This window comes from Musca domestica, unplaced genomic scaffold (genome assembly GCF_030504385.1).
Source record: "Musca domestica strain aabys unplaced genomic scaffold, Musca_domestica.polishedcontigs.V.1.1 12, whole genome shotgun sequence".
In the NCBI taxonomy this organism is placed as follows: Eukaryota; Metazoa; Arthropoda; class Insecta; order Diptera; family Muscidae; genus Musca; species Musca domestica.
The window spans coordinates 1,304,166-1,324,145 of record NW_026712155.1 but is presented as its reverse complement, the minus strand read 5'-3'; the positions used below and the strand labels follow the sequence as shown (position 1 = coordinate 1,324,145).

The 19,980-nt window shown below is 36.4% G+C and overlaps 3 protein-coding genes across 8 annotated transcripts; 2 read left to right on the top strand and 1 right to left on the bottom strand.

Moving 5' to 3' along the window:
• Window positions 1–10,118: 10,118 nt before the first annotated feature.
• On the top strand, window positions 10,119–13,545 carry LOC101896255 (pancreas transcription factor 1 subunit alpha). Of its 5 annotated transcripts, none has more exons than XM_020039226.2 (5): window positions 10,119–10,239; window positions 12,357–12,514; window positions 12,587–12,785; window positions 12,927–13,138; window positions 13,201–13,545. In XM_020039226.2, the coding sequence occupies exons 1-5, from the start codon at window positions 10,193–10,195 to the stop codon at window positions 13,326–13,328; spliced, it is 744 nt and encodes a 247-aa protein (XP_019894785.2). In that variant the 5' UTR covers window positions 10,119–10,192; the 3' UTR covers window positions 13,329–13,545. The 5 variants fall into 5 exon arrangements, with proteins under 5 accessions (XP_019894785.2, XP_005190465.2, XP_019893382.2 ...); XM_005190408.4 differs by having other exon boundaries at window positions 12,357–12,520; window positions 12,587–12,755; XM_020037823.2 differs by having other exon boundaries at window positions 12,357–12,520; window positions 12,587–12,770.
• Window positions 13,546–14,234: 689 nt separating this feature from the next.
• On the bottom strand, window positions 14,235–16,296 carry LOC101898673 (growth hormone-regulated TBC protein 1-A). 2 transcript variants are annotated; one of them, XM_005186447.4, is made up of 6 exons: window positions 15,953–16,296; window positions 15,676–15,888; window positions 15,246–15,433; window positions 14,742–15,182; window positions 14,560–14,672; window positions 14,235–14,498 (listed from the first exon to the last, which is right to left on the bottom strand). In XM_005186447.4, exons 2-6 carry the CDS (start codon window positions 15,711–15,713, stop codon window positions 14,277–14,279), a joined length of 1,002 nt encoding a protein of 333 aa, XP_005186504.1. In that variant the 5' UTR covers window positions 15,714–15,888; window positions 15,953–16,296; the 3' UTR covers window positions 14,235–14,276. The 2 variants fall into 2 exon arrangements, with proteins under 2 accessions (XP_005186504.1, XP_019893378.1); XM_020037819.2 differs by having other exon boundaries at window positions 16,084–16,296.
• A 1,298-nt stretch (window positions 16,297–17,594) lies between these two features.
• LOC101898838 (MICOS complex subunit MIC27) lies at window positions 17,595–18,809 on the top strand. Its single transcript, XM_005186448.3, has 3 exons — window positions 17,595–17,749; window positions 17,862–18,077; window positions 18,142–18,809. Exons 2-3 carry the CDS (start codon window positions 17,926–17,928, stop codon window positions 18,677–18,679), a joined length of 690 nt encoding a protein of 229 aa, XP_005186505.2. The 5' UTR covers window positions 17,595–17,749; window positions 17,862–17,925; the 3' UTR covers window positions 18,680–18,809.
• Window positions 18,810–19,980: the final 1,171 nt, after the last annotated feature.

The following is a 19,980-nucleotide window of genomic DNA, read 5'->3' as shown; positions in this document are numbered from 1 at the left end:
ATCCGCGATGTCGAACAAAATGTTATATATTTAATGTGATCGTCATCATCACCTTTCGATATTGTGCTACTGAATTCTGATGAAACATTATCCCTTCTGGAATAAAAAAAAACAGCAACATAGTAGCTATATGCACGCCCTTACTCTTCTTACACCTTCTATAGATGTGATAAATTGGAATACAATTTAAGGTCAAAGTTTTAGAATTGTAACTTCTACAATGATTCGGTAAAAACAATTGATCCTTATTATTTTACAACAAGACCTGTAAAACGATCTCAGATCTGGTAACTGAGAATGATACAGTCGACAAAAACTCAATGTGCGAGAAAATTAATTTTGTTAATAATTTCCGAAATAAAGTCAGTAGTTTATGAAAGTAGAACTACAAATAGAATACACGTGTATTGGCGATTTGGTGCAAGTTCCCTCGTCCCTCTCTATTTTTGTTTTCAAATTTTCCGTTAAAGTTCCTTGAAATCCTTAAATTCCAGATATAATCGGTTTCTGGCAATATTACTCATTACAGTTTCGGAATATTTTAATCGGAAATGTTAACCACATTCTGTGTGGCCTTTTTTCTTTTCCATCTTCCCTAAAAAGTATATATAATTATGATCAGCATAAAATTCGATTTAACGACGTCCGCCTGTCTATTGAAGTCTCGATATAGTCCACAATATTTGACGTAGAGCTTTGAAATATGGCACAATAGTTTGTATCTACCTCTGATGGCCGAATATAGTGTGTATAGATCCACGTTTTAATATAGGCCCATATAACGGTACCTGCAGATATTCGATATATTGATCATTTTAACCACATTTTTTCACGAAATTTGTTGAATTTGGTATTTACAATTTGCAATGGGGTTTACCTCGTGCAATTGATCATGTAGCTCCCATATAATGGTACCTCCTTATACTACTATTTTTGGCCACATTTTCTAACGGTACTTAGAGTTCGTAATGGGTTTTACATCCTATGTCAGAACGTTGTCTATATAAGTTCACGTTTTCCTATAGCCCCCATATAACGGTACCTCTTAATATTGGATATTTTGGCGACATTTTCTATCGGATTTGTTTCAAAACCGGTATTTTGAACTTACCTAAATGCAGGAATGCATTAAAAGTAAACACACTTTTTAGAGGTAAAGCCGTACTGCATGTGATTATGCAACATTCTCTTACAAAACATAGTTTTAGATATAACAAATCGCTATAATCAAAGAAGAAGAAGTCGTCAAAGAGGAGAACCCTTTATTCCATTAAATATAAATCATGGAGTACTCTCATCGCGTATTTCATAAAATGTGCTGTTTACTTTTTTCACAAATCTAAATACATAACTGCAATTCGTTTTGTCAAAACTTTACCCGCCCACCGTTAGATGTTATTGTAAAACGTTCACATTTCCATTTGAACATATTCAAGTTTAGCTCCCAAAAGCTCCAATTGCTGTTAAGATAAAAGTTTTCATTCACCTTCGTCAAGACCCCGTTTACCACAAACACAAACCGAACAAAAAAGCTCAACAAGAATTTCCCCACTATTTGTTTTTCCCATGAAAAAGCGACACACAGAACAAACAAACATACTTATAAATGCCATAGCCAGCGCACACTCTCTTACATTCGCTATGGTTATCCGTAAGCATCAAAACAAACAAACAAACAAACAAGCGGAACAACAAGCGGCCACTGCTAGTGTGTTAAGTACCAAAACAAATGAAAGCAGACAAGAAGTGGACTTGCGGCAGGACTTGAACGTTACGCAAACAATTAACCACAGTTAAATCCTCATAGCGCGTATGCAACCACAACCTTCAACCACAACCAACGCACATACACAGACACTCTCACACAAACTCTCAGCCAGGCAGACAGACAGGCAGACAGACAGACAGACACAAATCGATATTTTACAGATATTAGTGTCAATTGCCGAAGAAATCTTTTCACATAACAATTGCGGCGTTGGTTGGTGGGAACATTTGGGTCTATCCCTCTTTTCCAATTATTGCTGTACGATTCTGTAATGACCGAAATTTTATCAGAATTAAAAGTTGAGAATGAAAAGTTGAGCTATTAAGATCAATTCAATGTGGCAAAAGACAAGACAGAAGAAAAGATTATTTCGCCGCATTAGCCACAAGTCATCGGTTATAATCCATGACAAATATGCATTTTTAGCGTCGGTTAAACACTTTTGTGCTGCAGGAGATAAGTCGGAGTATCTCAGTATTTTATACCCTCCACCATACTATGGAGGGTAACTCTTCGAAATACTAATGTTAGACCCAATGGAGTGTTAATATTCGCGATGTAACACGCTATCTTTCGAACGAGCTGAGATAGAAGGCTAAAATTTTGCAAACATGTGTATTTTGTCAGTAGACACGTTAAGTTCATTGATGGGCTATATTTAGTTCATAGAATTGGGTAAAATTCGGTACTTAGGGTTCATAATGGGTTCTCCTTCCTGTGGTAGATCATTGCCCATGTAGGTTCACGTTTTGCTATAGCACCTCATCTTTCAGTACTTCCCGAAAACGGTATTCTGATGATTTTAGCCACATTTTTCAGGAGAATCGCTTAAAATTCGGTATTTAGAGTTTGTATTGAATTGTGTCTCCTATGACAGAAGACTGCTGGAATAGGCTCCTAATTTGTTTTATCACTCATGAGGCGCTACTTCCGAATATATGGTATTTTGGTGATTTTGGCCATATTTTGGAATTTTAAACTCCCAAAAGACACCAACCAATTAGCAGAAAATCGGTGCCAATGACTATACGGCATTTTTAAGACTTTCTACTAAACAATTTCACTGACAGAAATAGAAATGTTCCCAATATTCAATCCGGATTCTTTTATTGTTAAAGGTTTACCTTACTTCATGGTGGAGGTCATTGAAAGTTTGGCCCGGTCGAACATAACACGTTTTTAATTGTTATTTAATCTCTTTCGTATTGCTATAGGGATACATATCCATAAGTAGGTCAGGTCCCGATATCTTTAAAACTTCGCTTGCCTATCAGCTGGCTTGCCGAGAAAATGGCAATGGAATTCGGAACTCAAACAGCGTTAATACGATATGGCGAAGGAAGATTTTTATACCCTCCACCATACATAATTGTATATTAAGTTTGTCATTCCGTTTCTAACTCATCGAAATATTAATTTAAGACCTAATATTATATATATATTCTTGATCAGCGTAAAATTCTAATTTTACCCTGTCCGCCCGTTTGTCTGTCCGTATGTTGTAATCACGCTAGAGTCAAAACGAATTAGGATAGGAAATTCTACACAAGGAGTTCTTTGAGGGTAATTTACCTCCTGAAAAGGAATTGTCGATATAGGACCTCGATATCGTATAGCCCCCATATAACAGTACTTCTCGGTATTGGGTATTTTGATAATTTTAGCCACGTTTTTCTCAAAATCCACACAATAAGTTCCTTCTAAGGAAGAGAATTGTGGATATAGGTCCACGATATCGTATATCCCCCATATAACAGTACCACTCGATATTCGGTATTTGGATTATTTTAGCTACATTTTTCAATGGAATTGTCTCAAAATCCACACAAGGAGTTCCTTCTGAGAAATTTGCCTCCTGATATGATTTTAGCAACATTTTTGACAGGAGTTGTTTTAAAATTCGTATTTACAGTTTGAAGCTCGTAATGAATACTGCAACCAACGAAGGAAAATGGTCTATGAAGGTCCACGTGGGCGTATAGCCCACATATAACGGTACCTCCATTTATTCGGTATTTTGGTGCTGTTAGCAACATTATTTACCGGAATTGTGTCAAAATTCGTATTTGAAGTTGGGAATAGATACTACAGTATAGCACCCATATAACGGTTTCATTTAAGTGGTATTTTTCGACTGTTTTTTTTTTTTTTGAAGATCCTAGAAAATGGTGGAGGGTATTAAAAGTTCAACCCGGCCGAATTTAACTGCTTTTTTTCTTGTTTTTATTGTCCTAATGAGAAATGAGTTAGATCAAAATCTAAAGAAAATACTTCTATATATTATCAGGACTGCTTAAATACTTTTCAAATCTGAGAAATAATTATTACTTAAAATCAAATCAACTCACATCCTTGAAAATTTCCTACAATACAGTGGGTGACATCTGACTGTGAGTATATGTCTGCTTTTGACAGATTCCATTTATGGAGGTAAATGGCAACGTCTACCCCCTTCCCCTCCGTTTTGTGCGTAGTTCAATGCACACTTTCGTGGAATAATGGGGGGTAGGAATGAAACGGCATGTTTGTTGTGTGTATTTGAGGTGGAGCTTATTTACACCGAAAGAAAATGACTACAGAATCATGAGCCAAGGAAGTGACGCTAGAGGTTGTTAAAGTTGCTTTGAAATTCATTTGCTCTGTTACAGAAATGTAAGAATTTTTTCGATATCATAAAGAAAAAATTGGTAATCGTGTAAAGTTCGCACGGCCGAACTTTTGTTTTTTTTTTTTTTTTTTTTTTTTTTTTTTTTTTGATTTCATATTTATGTTTGTAACTAAATTACGAAAGTAAAGAAAGTGAAGTCATGACTACAGAGGTCTTAGGGATGGATTTTAATTCTCCTATTCTGCGATATCGAAACTAAAGGACATCTATTGACACTTCACAGACCGCTCATTGCAATTGCTCTAGTTTCCAATGTTTCCCACACAACTTTTAAATGTTCCTAATGTCATTAGGAATTCTCAAGCATGAAACTGGTTAACCACACAATGACACCGTAAACGACATCAACTTTCTAGACTAACGGCAATTTCATTTCTGCGTAACGAAACCCAAACTTACATTTATCTGTTCGCCCAACTCCCCTTCATCATCGTCGTCCTTCTGCCTGTCATCGACAATTGTTTAAATAGAATTATTGTAATTTTATTAGAAGCAAAACACAAATTAGCTACGTCAACTTCAGGACGGCAGAATGAACTTGGCTGGTTCCGCCTACCAGCCCGCCTCCCTCTCTGCTTCGAATGACTTACAGCATGTGCGTGGGCATTGTGAGCGAAAGAGCGACTTCTTTCATTTGACGCACTGCGAAACGATCAAACAAGTTGCCGAGTGTTGGACGGAGGACGAACGCATGCACGGCACACGTTCCCAAGATTGTTCTTGTCGATGATGAACGCAAACAAATTTCCCGAGGCGAGAAAAACCGCTGAAGCCAAACAATGGAACAATATGTCGCAGAGCAGTGAAACGGAAACAAACCTTTTCATTACCGGCAAATTGCCCTGCAACGCTCACTCCACCGCGTGTTTGTGTGTGTGTGTCTAAGGACGAAGCACACAACCAACCGGTCGTTGTCGCACAAATAACGGCAATAAAAACACGATGACAGTAATCGCATTTGATGTAGATGTATCTCTGCGATTGAGTGGCGATCGCAACAACCCTCTTGTGTTTCGGGTGCAAGGGGGATGGACAGAAGTGATGGAAGCTGGTTTCGATGAGAGGAACACGAGTAATTGCCACAAGGACATATTCAAGTACGCACACAACCCCCTTCCCAGAAAGCCTTGTAAACATGACTGTTAATCGGAATCGAACAATTCTCAGGAATTGAAAACACAAGACCACAATTAAATTATCGCATTTCAACAATAACAGCAACAACAACAACAGCAATAGTAACAACAACAATGAACACAAACAAATATGGGGTTAAATGTGTTGCGTCTCCTTGCTGCAGCACCAAATCTATGAAGGAATTAAGCCATTGCTGGTGGCTTTAGGCCAAGGTGTGACTGGCGAAGAACTTCCTTCCAATGAGCCAAGTGTGTGGGAAATAAAAATATTTTTATTTTGAGGATTTGTGTAGTTTGACGGATGTCTGCCATGTTAACATCGCATTCCATTTCCATTTTAAAACTCAATTAAATTCATCTTGCAGTCTCTGGCGAATATCAATATATCCAGTATTTGACGTTGAATGTTGGTCTAAAATCAAAAATAACAATATATTTCTTATTTCAGAATATCTTCTAGTCTGACCTGAAGAACTTAGAAAATTATCCTTACAAATGTACATATAAATTTCAAAACTCCCCACTAGCCTATGCCTCACATTAATGAGTGCTGGGCAGTGGCAGAGTAAGTGTTCGATTGTCTCGATTTCTTCTTCATCTTGACAGATCCTACAGTAGTCAATGCCGTCGCTGTCCCATTTCGATGTCATAGCCCTCACCTTACAGTGACCTGTGATGATGCCCACCACGAGTTTTAAATCAGGTTTTGACAATGCCATCAGTGACCTTGTTCTCTTCTCCGAGAGCGTGGGCCAGATTCGTTTGGGGATGGTACAACCAATTTCATCTAGCCATTTTTGTTGGATTTTCTCAGAGTAGTGTTTGTGAATAACCTGCAGGAAATGGCACAGTGGTGGTTTAACCGAGTTGTCTATTTGAATTGTAGTTGATTCGGATCCTAATCTGGCCAGTTCGTCTGCAGTCTCGTTACCTGGGATGTTAAAATGTCCAGGAACCCAACAAAGCTTGATGAACAACCCAGTGTTTTCCAAGGCTTCCCTGCAGTTCAAAACAGCCCTAGACTTGATTGTAAAGGAACTCAAGGCCTTCAGTGCCGCTTGACTATCGACATATATAGTCACCGGACTACTGACTTCAATGTTCCTCGTGACCAGCAGGTCAATGGCCTTTTTGACTGCAATGATTTCCGCCTGAAAAACGCTACAGTTGTTTCCAAGCTTGTAGGATTCACGAACGTTAAGAGTATCACAGAAGACACCAGCTCCCGTTCCACACTCCATCTTTGAACCGTCGGTATAGACAGCTATGCCGCGGAAAGGTGGGTTGTTTTGAGCCCAGGTGTCTCTGTCAGGTATGTGTATGGCAGGTGGGTAGGAGCTTAGTCGTGGTGAAATATAGTCACTTGCAAAGTCTGTCTCTCCCACATTCCTTACAAGCCTTAGAATCGCAGAATGTCCAAAGGGTTGACTGCGCCATTCACCTAGTTCTCTGAGTCGAAGAGCACTCCTGGATGCCTGTTCCTCCACATATAAATTCAGTGGGCCTAGGCCCAGTAGAGTATCCAGTGCTGCTTGAGGCGTGCTCCTGAAGGCACCCGTTATTAGTAAGGATGCGGCCCGTTGAACTTTGTTAATATGTCGTAGATAAGTTAACTTCTTTAAAGAATGCCACCATACTAGAGATCCATAGGTTAGAATGGGGCGAACGATTGACTCATACATCCATTTGATGATGTGCGGTTTGACGCCCCAGCTCTTGTCTATAGAATTCTTGCAGGAAAAAGGTGCAATTAAGCCTCTCTTAGCTCGTTCCTCGGTGTTCCTCTTCCAACTTAGTCGGTGGTCAAGGATAGTGCCAAGGTATTTGGCTTCTAGCGAAAGGTTTAAACTGACTCCATCTAGTTTCGGTGGTGTAAATGTAGGGTATTTACGTCTTTTAGTGAAAAGGACGAGCTCTGTCTTTGATGGGTTCACGCTAGGTGACTAGAGCTCCTTGCATTAGATCCGAGATTGTTTGCAGGAATTTCCCGGCGATTAATAGGACGACGTCATCAGCGTATGCGACTACTTTCGTTCCTGTTACCTCTAGATCCATAATTATATTATTGATGACCAAAAGCCAGAGTAATGGTTATAGGACACCCCCTTGCGGAGTGCCCCTCGTGGCCGATTTCCTGACGGATATTTCCCCAATGCTCGAGTTGATGATTCAATCCAGTTTATGAGGAGTTGGGGTACTTTGAGTTTTGATAAGGAATCATGAATGGATTCTAGCGTGACGTTGTTAAAGGCTCCCTCAATATCGAGGAAGGCAGCCAAGGTGAATAAGGAACCATTCATGTTCTTCTCTATATACCCTACGACATCGTGTTGCGCTGTTTCAACAGACTTACCTTTCATATAGGCATGTTGAGCATTGCTAATGACGGTCTTGGGTACTAGAGATCTGATCTCTATGTCTATCAGCCTTTCCAAAGTTTTCAATAGAAAGGATGAGAGACTTATTGGTCTATAGTCCTTCCCCGCTTTGGTGATATAAGTAACTGTGACTTCACTCCATGCTTCAGGAATGTAGGATAGACACAGACAAGCTTTGAAAATCTCCCCCAGTATTGGGGATAATGACGGAATTGTTTAACATTCGGTATTTAGAGATCATAATGGATTCTACTTTCTGTTGTATTTAAAATATATCTATTGGAATTGATACCTCCCAGTATCCGATATTTTGATAATTTTAAACACATTTTTTTCATCAAAAATTGCTATAAATTCGACGTGGTCAAAATATATCAAAAGTCCAAAAATTTCCAAATCTAACAAGTTAAAAATATTTGAATCTTGAACAGTGTGGCTTGTTTGTTCGGGATACCGTAGTATTTTGTTGTTGCAAAATGGTCAGGCTTTATCCCTTTATTGTTGTTTTTATAAAAATAACGTTTGTTTATTAGTGGAGAACGATGGTAATGTTTACCAGGGGGTAAGGCAGGGAATACCTAGCTCTAAATCAATATTGTGTTATGCCTCTCAGGTTTGGGGATACCAGAAGCATGATGATGTGGAAAAATTGTTTAGCTTTTTCATAAAGAAAATGTTATATCTGCCTAAAAACACACTGAACTACATGTTGTGTCTGGAAACTGCTCTAAATTCCATATTCCCTTCTACACTCAAAACACATTTCTGTTATATTAAAAAAGTCCTGCAATTGCATTCAAATCGACTTCCTCGAATCTTGGCTGAATACATCTTAGAACTGAAAATTTCATGGGCTAACGAATGGACAACCCTATGCCAAGTCATAAATTACATACATCCCAACAATAGCATTCCACTATGCTTCAATTGGAAAGGTGTTATTATGTATCTACACTCCAAAGAAAGAATTGATTTTGAAGTAGCAGCTCGAAATTCTCAGTTCCATGATTTGTACCCTCTGCTAGATTATATTGAGATCCCAAATTTAACCCATCACGTGCAACCAGCCTAATCATAAAAGCTAGAGGCGGTTCGCTTGACTTAAACTCAAAGGCATTTAAAGCCAATACCGATGGAATCTGTTCTCTATGTAATACAAACCAGTCTGAAAATACCTTCCACTTTATTGGTTTCTGCCCAGTATTTAAAGTTTACAGAAAGAAATATTTTAATAAAATTTTAATGAGTGTAGATAAAGTAATAAGTATATTAAATGACACAAATTTATCATCGCTATACTTATATCTTGAAAACTGCATTAGGTACAGACATTTATTAATACGCGAATTTAATTTTTAATAATTCTAAATTTACAAATGTACACATTTTAATTATATTGGTACACAGCATTCTTGCTACGCCAAATATAGATAGTAATTTGTCACATTTATTCTGTAACACATGCCAATTGTATAACATATAATTGTAATTTACCAATCTTTTAATAAATAATAATAATAATAAATAACACATTTTTTTCACGGAAGAGTTTCAAATTTGGATTTAAACCCACAATGGATACATGGTATGGTATTTTGAAGACTTCAACTGCATTCTCCAATTGATTTCACTAGAGATCCCGAATTTTCTAATCTTTTAAACAAAAATTTTACATATCTATGATCTTGCAAATTAAGATAACGTCCATTCCAACGCCCTTTATTTATTATTTATATTTTTTTAATTTTTTGTAGTTTTGGTTATTAATTAGGAACATAATTACGTTATTAATACTATTCATTGGCCTTGGAATGTTTAGTATTATGGTATGAAATGTGAAAATCTTTTCACCTTTTCTGTTTCCATATAAATTACGTAAAATGTACACTTTTCCTTTAAATCTTCTCACGAAAAATTAAATAAACCCTTCAGATTAATTGTCATACTCGTCGAATAATTACTGTGTATTAAATCATATACTTTAGAGACTCCGCCCCTTTGGTCGCCATCGACGAATGCAATGACAGAAGGTGGGACAGCAAAGGAAATCACTGCCTTCACAGCATTTAGGGGTTGCAAATCCCATGTCTGCGATTGATGTTCTGCTATTCTTGTTGGAACATTATCCTGCTATAAAAGGCTGATGTATTCCCAGGAGATGCTGTTATTTCGTTGCAAATCTTATTAGAGTGCGGTTGATAGTATAATTGGAGATTTGAAATAAATAAATTAAAAAAAAAATATGTCTCGAAATCAATTACCGGACTCATCCTCATCGCCACCAATTAGGTTGGTATTTCAATAAAATTAATAAAGTTTACAACAATTGGTTAAACGAAAAAAGTGACCGATTAAAGAAAAAACTAAATCGAAAAAAAATCTAAATGAAAGTGAAGATGTTTGTTTTTTAATATTGGAATAAAATAATTTGTTTTATAAAAATTAAAATACGAAACATTAAAGAATCCTTGGATGTACATTTTTTGTTTCTTCAAAACAAAAAAATTGTTATTATTCAAATGTCTGTCCAATTTTAATCATTAGTCCAAAATTTTCGTCAAAAATTAAACATCAGAATTTAAACAAAAATAGCAGGAATTTCGGGATTACCAAATGTTTGAACCTTTCACCGCTGTTTTCAAGCCTCAAATTCGTCGAAAATTTCGGACCTTGAGGATGCAGAGAAACCTGAAACCAATATGACGTTTTTTGACGATATTTAAAAGATTTCAAACTGAATCGGTGACTCATTTTGAGAAAATATCATAATTTACCACCAAAACAATATTGAGTAAGTGAAAAAGTCGTATATTTGGATGGACCGAGCATTTCATACTTTCCGCAAAGTTGAAAATGCGATTAATTGAAAATAGAGAAATCGATGGAAAAAAGTGGTCAAAGCCTTCACAATGCCCTTAACTATGTATTGCAGATATATAGAAGTATGCTGTAACCCACTAAAAAGGAACAAGTGAAAAAATGTTACGTTGGGCGACCCAAACACCATGAAATAAAGAAAATATTTACAAAGAAAAGTATCTGGATTTACCATTCGAACGAATTCCATTTTAAATTGAAATTATCGGTGAAATTAGTTGGAGAATCCAAGGTCTACTAAATACTATATAGTGGGCGGTAGCGTTCCATGGGCGTCATACCTAACGAATACCAAATGTGGCTTGGAAAGTGTGGATAAAATCATCAAAACACCGAATTTCGGGCGGTACCCTTATATGGGAGCTACAGGAAACCGTGTACCAATATAGACTATGTTATGCCATCGGAGGTAGAACACATTACAAACTCTAAATAGTTAATTTTAAACAATTTTGTGGAAAATAAATACTAAAATCATCAAAAACCCGAGTATCCGGAGATTCCGTTGTATGGGGGCTGTACAAAAATGTGGAGCGATATTCCTCATTTTCCATGGCAAACATGCAAACTATTATGTCAAATTTCAAAACTCTAAGTCATGCCCTGCATCTTGATTTCAACTGACAGACGGACATTGCTAAGGTCGACATCGAATTTTACGCTGATCACGGATGTTTATGTTTTATTCCCCGTTTCCCGACAAATATTTGGAGGTGTTAAAAATGTAATATACCCTCATTTCCATGGTGCAGAATATAAAAATTCCAAGTAAAACCTTCAAAATTAGGAATGTTGTACCGTGCCGTGAATCTATATTTAAATTTGGGCCTATAAAGACAGTCTTTGCAGTGATCGTTTCTAGCGTCGATGAATTCAAAATATGTATTTAAATATAAAACAAAAGTGAATAAAACTGAGAAATATTTCCTAGGGTTTTAGTATTCAATGTGAACATTAATCGTTTACTTTGTGGTCAAACCCATCAAGACACCAAATAAAAAACTCCACTCTATTTTTTCCCTATAAAGGTTCATCCCTCACTATGAACCCGAAATATCCAAATTCAGGCATGTATGTGGGAAAATCTCGAAATTACTCACCAACTAACCCCAAATCGAGGGTAGCTTTCTATTGGGGTTATACCTAAACGTGGACTGATGCTGTCCATCTTCGGTGATGCTGTTCATCTTCGAATCAAACAAAATTATAAGGACATATGAAGATCTCACTCGACTCACATACATGCTTGAAAGAATAATAAATGTTTGTAACAGTGGCTGAGTGCATGGTGTGTTCGACTATCAATCAGAAGGTCGATACCATCAGGAAAACGATTCTGTAAATATAACGACTGCTTCTTTGAACTCATTTATTGACTCTTAATTTCACTTTGGTAGGAAGTTACTTCCATATACTTATTAAACCCAACTTTTTTAAATTGGGATTTTTTGCTGGGTAACGTGAATACAGCAGACGAACGGATAGGCCTGAAACGATTCCTAAATAATTTTATTGAATCCTTATTTTAGCCACATCTCTTTTCACAATTTTGATGATGACATGATCAATGACTTGCCTTCGTGCGTCTATGCTGGCGGCCCAGTTGGCACGGGAAATGGAAACTTGCGAATGAATTCGAATAATTTTCGACAAATTCAACAGCAGTATATGCAACAACAACAACAAAGTAATGGCAAGTGGCACAATCTCTTAACACACTTACTTTCATATTTACAATGAAATTTGTTTTGATTTGCAGAAAATATACTGGATTCATCCAGCAACAACATCGGACTGAATTCAAACAGTACCGCAGCGCTAATGTGTGGCAGCAGCCCCAACAACAGTGGCAGCAATTCGTATAACACGACGTCTTATAAAATTCAAAGGCAGCAGGCGAATGTGCGGGAGAGGAAGCGAATCCAGAGGTCGGCACCAACTGGGTACAACAATATATGGTCTTTATATATATTTGTTCAAATAGATTTGTCCTTTTGTTTTACGTCTTATGTTTCGTAAAAAAGACCTCTCTATGGTATAACATGATTCTAACATTTTTCGTTTCGTTCCTTATTTCCATGTCATTTACCTCCTTGCAGTAGTATCAATTCAGCCTTTGATGAGTTAAGGGTCCACGTACCCACATTTCCGTACGAGAAGCGTTTAAGCAAAATAGATACTCTGCGCTTGGCTATTGCATATATTTCGTTGCTGCGTGAAGTTTTGCAATCAGACTACGACCCATTGACATATGTGGAGAAATGTTTGCGAGGAGAAATTAAGGCCGACAAGGCCAATTGGAATACCAGTGGTATGGATCCACTTTTCGAATAGTAAACATTTCAATGTAACATTTGTACAACCTAATTGCAGATTTAACTGCCCGTTTGTCGTGGATAAATTGGGAAAATTTGGGAGTGCATCCAGGGCGAAGAACTCTATTGACATCATTGGCTCTCTCATCTGAACCTATGTGTGGAACACACTGTGGACCTCCATAAATGCAACGTTTCCAGTGATTCAATGTTTTTTTTTTCAACTCTACTCTAGTCTTCCATTTTTAGGTCATACCCAACACAAAATAAGTGGACGTAGTGAATTCAATTTCGTATTTTTGTTATTTTTTGTTTTTATTAGTTATGTATTTATATAATTATTATCTCTGTTACGCATTACGGCATTGATTACAATGAAGCAATAAAACTTAAATTATTTGAATTTTGGTCTGACATTTCTTTTATGCAGTAAAACATTGTTAGAAAATAAACTGTAAAAACAAAATTAACAAAATTAAACATACCAACAAAGCAGCAATAGAAACACATCTACGCTTCTAATATTTGTAAAAAGCTAAAAATCATAACGAACATAAATAGCATTAATATATAATAACTAGAATTGTACTTTGAGTCATTTTTACAGTATCCGAGCATTTAGTAATTTGTCGGTTCATCATAGGTTTATTTTGTTTGTCTTTTTTCGGAACATGAAATAATCTAAGCTACAACTTTCCTAATGAAATAATTAGTTGTTCTCCTTTTCGTTCTACACTGTGAAGCGACCATCCAGCGACTTAATTGCCATACACATATTATGTACGGCTATTCTTGGCATCGAACTAAATCGCCTTTTGCTGTGTAAATTTTTGGGAATAATGAATACTTTTCTGGTATATGTGTGTAACCATCTCATTACACATTATGGTACATTATTGTTTAACTACGAATTGAAAAATACTACTAATGGCGTATTTAATTGGCATCATAGTGGGGGGAAAAGAAGAAAAACATATTTGGCTTACAATATGTGACACTATTTGCGGTGTCGCGTGTGATGTTGTCTTTTGTCATTTGAACCTCTCAATTATTGGGCAGCAGTTCAGCAAATTATTAGAATTATAATATTAGTCATGGTTACGATGCGATAATGTAAATTAAGTCGGAAGTCTTTTAGGTATTGTTGCGTCCAACGCAAACTTTTCGTAAACTTTCCAATTCGCTACGCTTCAAGCGCAGTTCAAACACCTTTTGCATAAATGTATGGCAGTCAGTAACGATTTCGTCGTGGATTAATACCTCGCGGAAGAAATTGGCCAATGCGCCTATATCATCGGCTGCTAGTATAGCCGATTTGTGCGTTTTGAACATGGTGAGAGCCACACGGAAAACGATCTGTAAAAGAAGGTCGTTTATTTGTGTGTTCTCTAAATGAATATGCCTGGATCACCCTTACCTTGTATCCCTCAGAAAAGACACAGTCCCAAATCCTTAAAACTGTCTCAGCTGGAAGAACCTCTGCGAATACGCATATGAACCACTTGCTTGCTATTACGGCATATGGCAATCCTTAAAAAAAGTTAAATGTTAAATATACACTTTCAGAATGTCATTTGCTTACCTAGCAGTAGAACTTACCTAGGTTTTCAATGTGCTTGTTGACAGCAGGAACCCTGCGTATCACCATCTCCTTGAAAACCGCCATGTCCCGTAAAAGATTAGCCATATTCTTGGTGTGATATTGTGGCACAATGTTTTCTACCATGTGTTTGAGCAACCAAAATGACTTCTCCTCATCCTCGGTGACGATAAGCAACAGGCCGGCTATATAGTTCAATCCTTGGCAGTATCCTACATCACGATTATGGTGAGCATAGGCAATAAGGATATTATAAAGACTATCCTTTTTAGTTTCGAAGAATATATTGTCGGGGAAAGTACGAGGTAGATCTATTGATATGGAATCACTGATTTCTTTTTCGTGTGGAGCATTCAATAAACTGCGGTAGAGATCAGGAGACTTGGCTTGTAATTTATAAGCACCAGAAATGCGCATCCATACATCAGGACGGAATGGGCCTACGTTAAAAAAGGAAAGCTAGTGAATGCATGCTCGCGTACAGGATTTAAATCAGAAATTACCTGGTATTCCTTTCCTTATGTAGCGCTTCAGCTTGGAATTAATGTTACTGAGATCAACATTTTCCTCTAAAATTTCCTCCCATCTTTTGCGACGCTTAGCCAGTGTTTTCAGATAATTTGACATGAATTGTTCGTACGCCTTGTAGTCGAAATTCTCTGGGCGTTTGAAGCCATATTCATCGACATCGCTGTGAATTAAAAATAAATATTTGTGGTTAGTAATATCAGCCGGAAATCTTGCCACCACTAAAAGAAAGCAGCCAAGCAATGTGATATTTTAAAAGACACTTGCTCATATGACCATTACTAAGTCGCTAAGAATAAGTACTTCATAACCCATGGGTGTTGTGCGTAGAATAATTAATCAATGCCTGGCCATAAAAAAGTCAGTTATCGGATTGCAACACCAACAACTAACTAGTTGGCTTACCTAAACTTAGATGATATCGGTGTTGTAGCAGCGGCCATGTCGTTTGGTTAGATATTCTTAAAGCAGCCTATATTTTCCACTTTTATAATTGGGGGGTTACGAAGTAAATTTAATGAATGAAATAGATAATAATACTTCCACCTTACACAGCGAACATTGTTACTGGTACTGGGAGAATTATTGGGACAAAGCGTACACCATCTAAAGTTGTATCTGAAACACAAAAATAATATTGGTTACATTTCTTTAAAAGTATTTTTTTCAACGCGTAACTCACACTAGCGTCTTCTTCTTGTGTGCGATTAAGGTTTTGCAATCACTTTTTTAGTGGGAGTATTTTGGTACTCTTCGAGTCGAGAGCGTTGGATTTAAGGTGGGCTGGTATCGATTTCTTCTGCGTATACTTACGTTTGTAACTTTAAATTAACATTTTCGTTTGTTCATTCTGGCTGTGAGTGGTATGGTCCGGTAATAAAGTGGCCGGTGAATTTTGAAATATTGGCATGTTTCTATAATACCAATTTAATTGCTTAAATACAATTTTCAGAGATATAAAATGCAACCCTCAGAGATATAAAACAAAATGAAAGACGTCCCCAACGAAACAAATAAGAAAGCAAAAAGGAATGAACGATGAAATATAACGAAAAGGCTAAATGCCCGAGTACCTCTGTTGTTTACGAATGAGACATGAGCGAAACGCAATCAGCTGGATATTTGACATTTGAGCATAGTCAGCTGATCACCTATAGTTCTCATTCATTGTGAATTAACCGTATGACACCTAAACAAAATAGGTTCGTCGTTTATTTGAGCAGTAACATTCAAAGCAAGTTTACATACAAATGGATGGGCATTGAAATGTTAACATACCAATTTAGTTGCTTAAATTTTCAGTAAAATAAACTTTTCCTCTGATAGCTAAAGTTATTCAGTCAACTAAATTTGAGCATGGATTGTCTTACTCATGGTAGAAGAATATAGGTAGACGCATTGACACAGCTGCTGGGACAATGAAATGTCAAACTAATTTTGGAATTGAAAATTTTGAATGAAAAATTATTTAAATTTGTAAAAATTGTTGAAAAAACCCAGATTAAATTACCTTTGAATAACGTCGTATAAGAAAACATATAAAAAATATATACATATATATTTTGTGACATATCAATGCTCCCAAGCGTTGATGCATCTACCTGTATTCTTCTGCCATGGTCGTACTACTACAAACAAAATAGTATTATTCTGTTCCAGTTCCTACAAGTATCTTCTAGTTTTGCAATTTTCTTCGATATCATAAAGGGAAAGTCGATTATCGTATTGAAAACTTTTACATTCTTGCAGTTCTAGAGCTGGGTAATATGATGGAGGAATTGTTTTCTTAATTATTCTGAAAATTTGGTGGTACTCATTATTTCGCAAAGGTAATTGTATTGAAAGGATAGTTGTATCTTTACTATTTTAAATTTTATTATTTTGAAATGTAGTAATACGTTTATGTACGAAATATTAACGCTCATATTAACAAATTACAATAAATGTAATTATAGGAAACATATATTACATGGTAGAAGAATACATCTAGACGGTTCAACGCTTGGGAACATTGATATGTCAACATTTTATGTTTTTTTTTTAAATAGGTATATGTTTATAGGTTTTCTTAGAGGACACCAATCGAAGATTGTTATGAAATGCATTTTTTAAGAATTATGACAAATTTGAATATTTTTTTTCAATTTCTAAATTCATTTGACAGTTAATTGTCCCAGCGACTACCTGTATTCTTCTACCATGATGCCTCGAATATATTGTGATTGGTCAAACATCACTGGTAGCCTGGGTAGAGTTTTGGCATGTAAACGCGCCATAATGGCAGAAATGATTTCATTCACAATTGCTAGTTACACCTTTTGCGCATGCCGGTGTAAAAACGCCAAATCCTCTACTGTGATTAGAAGAACCTCAAGCTGTCAAAATTTTGTTTACATTTTCATTCGATTATTTGACAATGGGTTTTGACAACTGAGAGTATTTTGACAGAAAGCTGCATTTTTTTTTTCATTACACAACTGTGAGTAAAGATGAAAATTGATAAGTTTTACATTTTTCATAATAATATGATTAATTTTTGCGCTTTCTTCATTTGAACATTTGTTGGTTACTTTCGGCAAAATATTTTATAGTTTTCGGCTGGTATCGGGTTGGTTACTTATCATTGTCCGTTTACAATTCATCCTACAAAATAAAATGTTCCGCAAATTGACAGTAGTACCAACCATTTTCGCTGCAGTGGCTGTTCAGCAAGCTAATGAGCCTGCCAAACAACAGGATGAAAAACCCCATTACAACTGTAAGCCCAGTGAGCTGCCCTTGTATGCCCCACTGCATTCCTTTGATGAGTAAGTCGATTTTGCATTTTTCAAATTGCTTTGAAATCTCACAAACCAAATGTACAACTTGTAGGCCCAAGAGAAGACCCCATCCTCCAAAGGAATCAGAACTTCGTAATGCCATAGAAGGTGGTGTTCGTGCTATACGTACCGAAATTCAAGCCGGATACAAAGCTTTGGAAAAGCAAACAGACACTGTAAACGACTACATTAACACAGCAAAGGAGCACACACAGTCTACTATCGATTACTTGAATCAGCCACATAATGTGATGCCACGCACTGGTGCCATAGCCATGGGCGGCTTGTCTGGTTTCATTTTTGCTGCTAGAGGTGGTTTCATCAAGAAGGTAGTCTACACTACCGTCGGCGCTGGTGCAATAGCTTCTATGTGTTATCCCCGTCAGGCAGAACAGTTTGCCAAGGAGGCACTCTTCGAAGCACGCAAAGGCTACGCTATTGCCTACAATTTTGTGAAGGGTGTTAAACCAGGCGAAGAAGTGCCTGTAGAACCCATTAGCAAATTCCCCACAACCTTAGAAGATGTTAAGTTCATGGTGTTCGATTTGTACGACGAAGCCAAGGAGGCATTATTCCCCAAGAAGAAATAATTTTCTTCTGCAGCGAACATTTGTGGTTGATTAGTCGTATAAATGCGTAAATTCTGTGTGCTGTTAATTAAATTAAATAGTTCGAGAGAAATGAAACGATAATAAAAAAAAATTCAAAATTTGTAAAGAAGCAACTCTTGTATATTAAGACTACTACGGCTACATGGTTGATGTCGATGAAATATTGGATATTTTAATTTTAAGTTGAATAAACGCTTAACAAGAAGAAAATTACCTACAAATCGAACGATTTTAGAATAGACTAACATAATACATTTGCAATACTCGTGGACATGTATGGTACCTATATCCAACAGGTAAGATTAACATGTTTTTCTTTTAATTGACAAGTACTTATTTTTATTTATTAAAATATATGGTCTGATACTGAATAAATCAGAATAAAGTCATTATTACTATAAAAACAAAAATGTTTCCTAAGTATAAAAGTAATAGTTGAAAATCTTGATCTTCTATAAGTTTAGAGTGTTTGTAGCGTAGCACGTTTTTTTATGTTCCCGATATTTATGCATTTTTATAAAATGTTCCGACGCGAATTTTTCAGTTAATTAAATGACCGAACGACACGACGAGTTTTTATATATAGAAGTAGAAATGGTTAGGCCAAGCGTTTTGTGCCCTCCAATATAAGAAATATAATATGTATGTTTCATTCCATTCTATTTAAAAGGAAGTGTTGACCTTAAAAATGCCTTATATCGTGAGGAGCTTTTAGAATACCTAAAATCAGTCAAACACGTTGTAAGGCGGCTAGATCCTAACCAAATCCGGTTTATTTTATACAAAGTTGACGTACCCAAATGTCGAACTAAAGCGTAGCACATACACTTTAAATGATCACAAATGCTAAATGATATACCTTGATGTGGGCTAAAGACTGTAGGTTTGGCATGAGCATCATCTCACGTTAGCGCGTGGGTCGTCTTAATATATTTCGATGTTTAAAGTTTAAACTGTCATACAATGTCGTTTAAACGTTAAACGACATTGTATAACAGTTTTACATTTATTTAGAAGAACCTAAGTCCAAAAATATTCTCTTACACAAAATAGCAGCCCGCATTAAAGGGGACCTGTGTTACCAAACTAATTATTAAAAATGCAAAACAAACGATGTGATTAATAATCCAAATCAAAACCCGAGCTTTTAATTTATCATGACTATTTGTTTTAAGAGAAATTAGACCATACTGTTTTAATAAAAATTATAAATGAAATAAATTTTCCAGAAAAAGTATTTATAAAAATAACTTGAATCCAATCTGTAAGTTTCCCTTTCC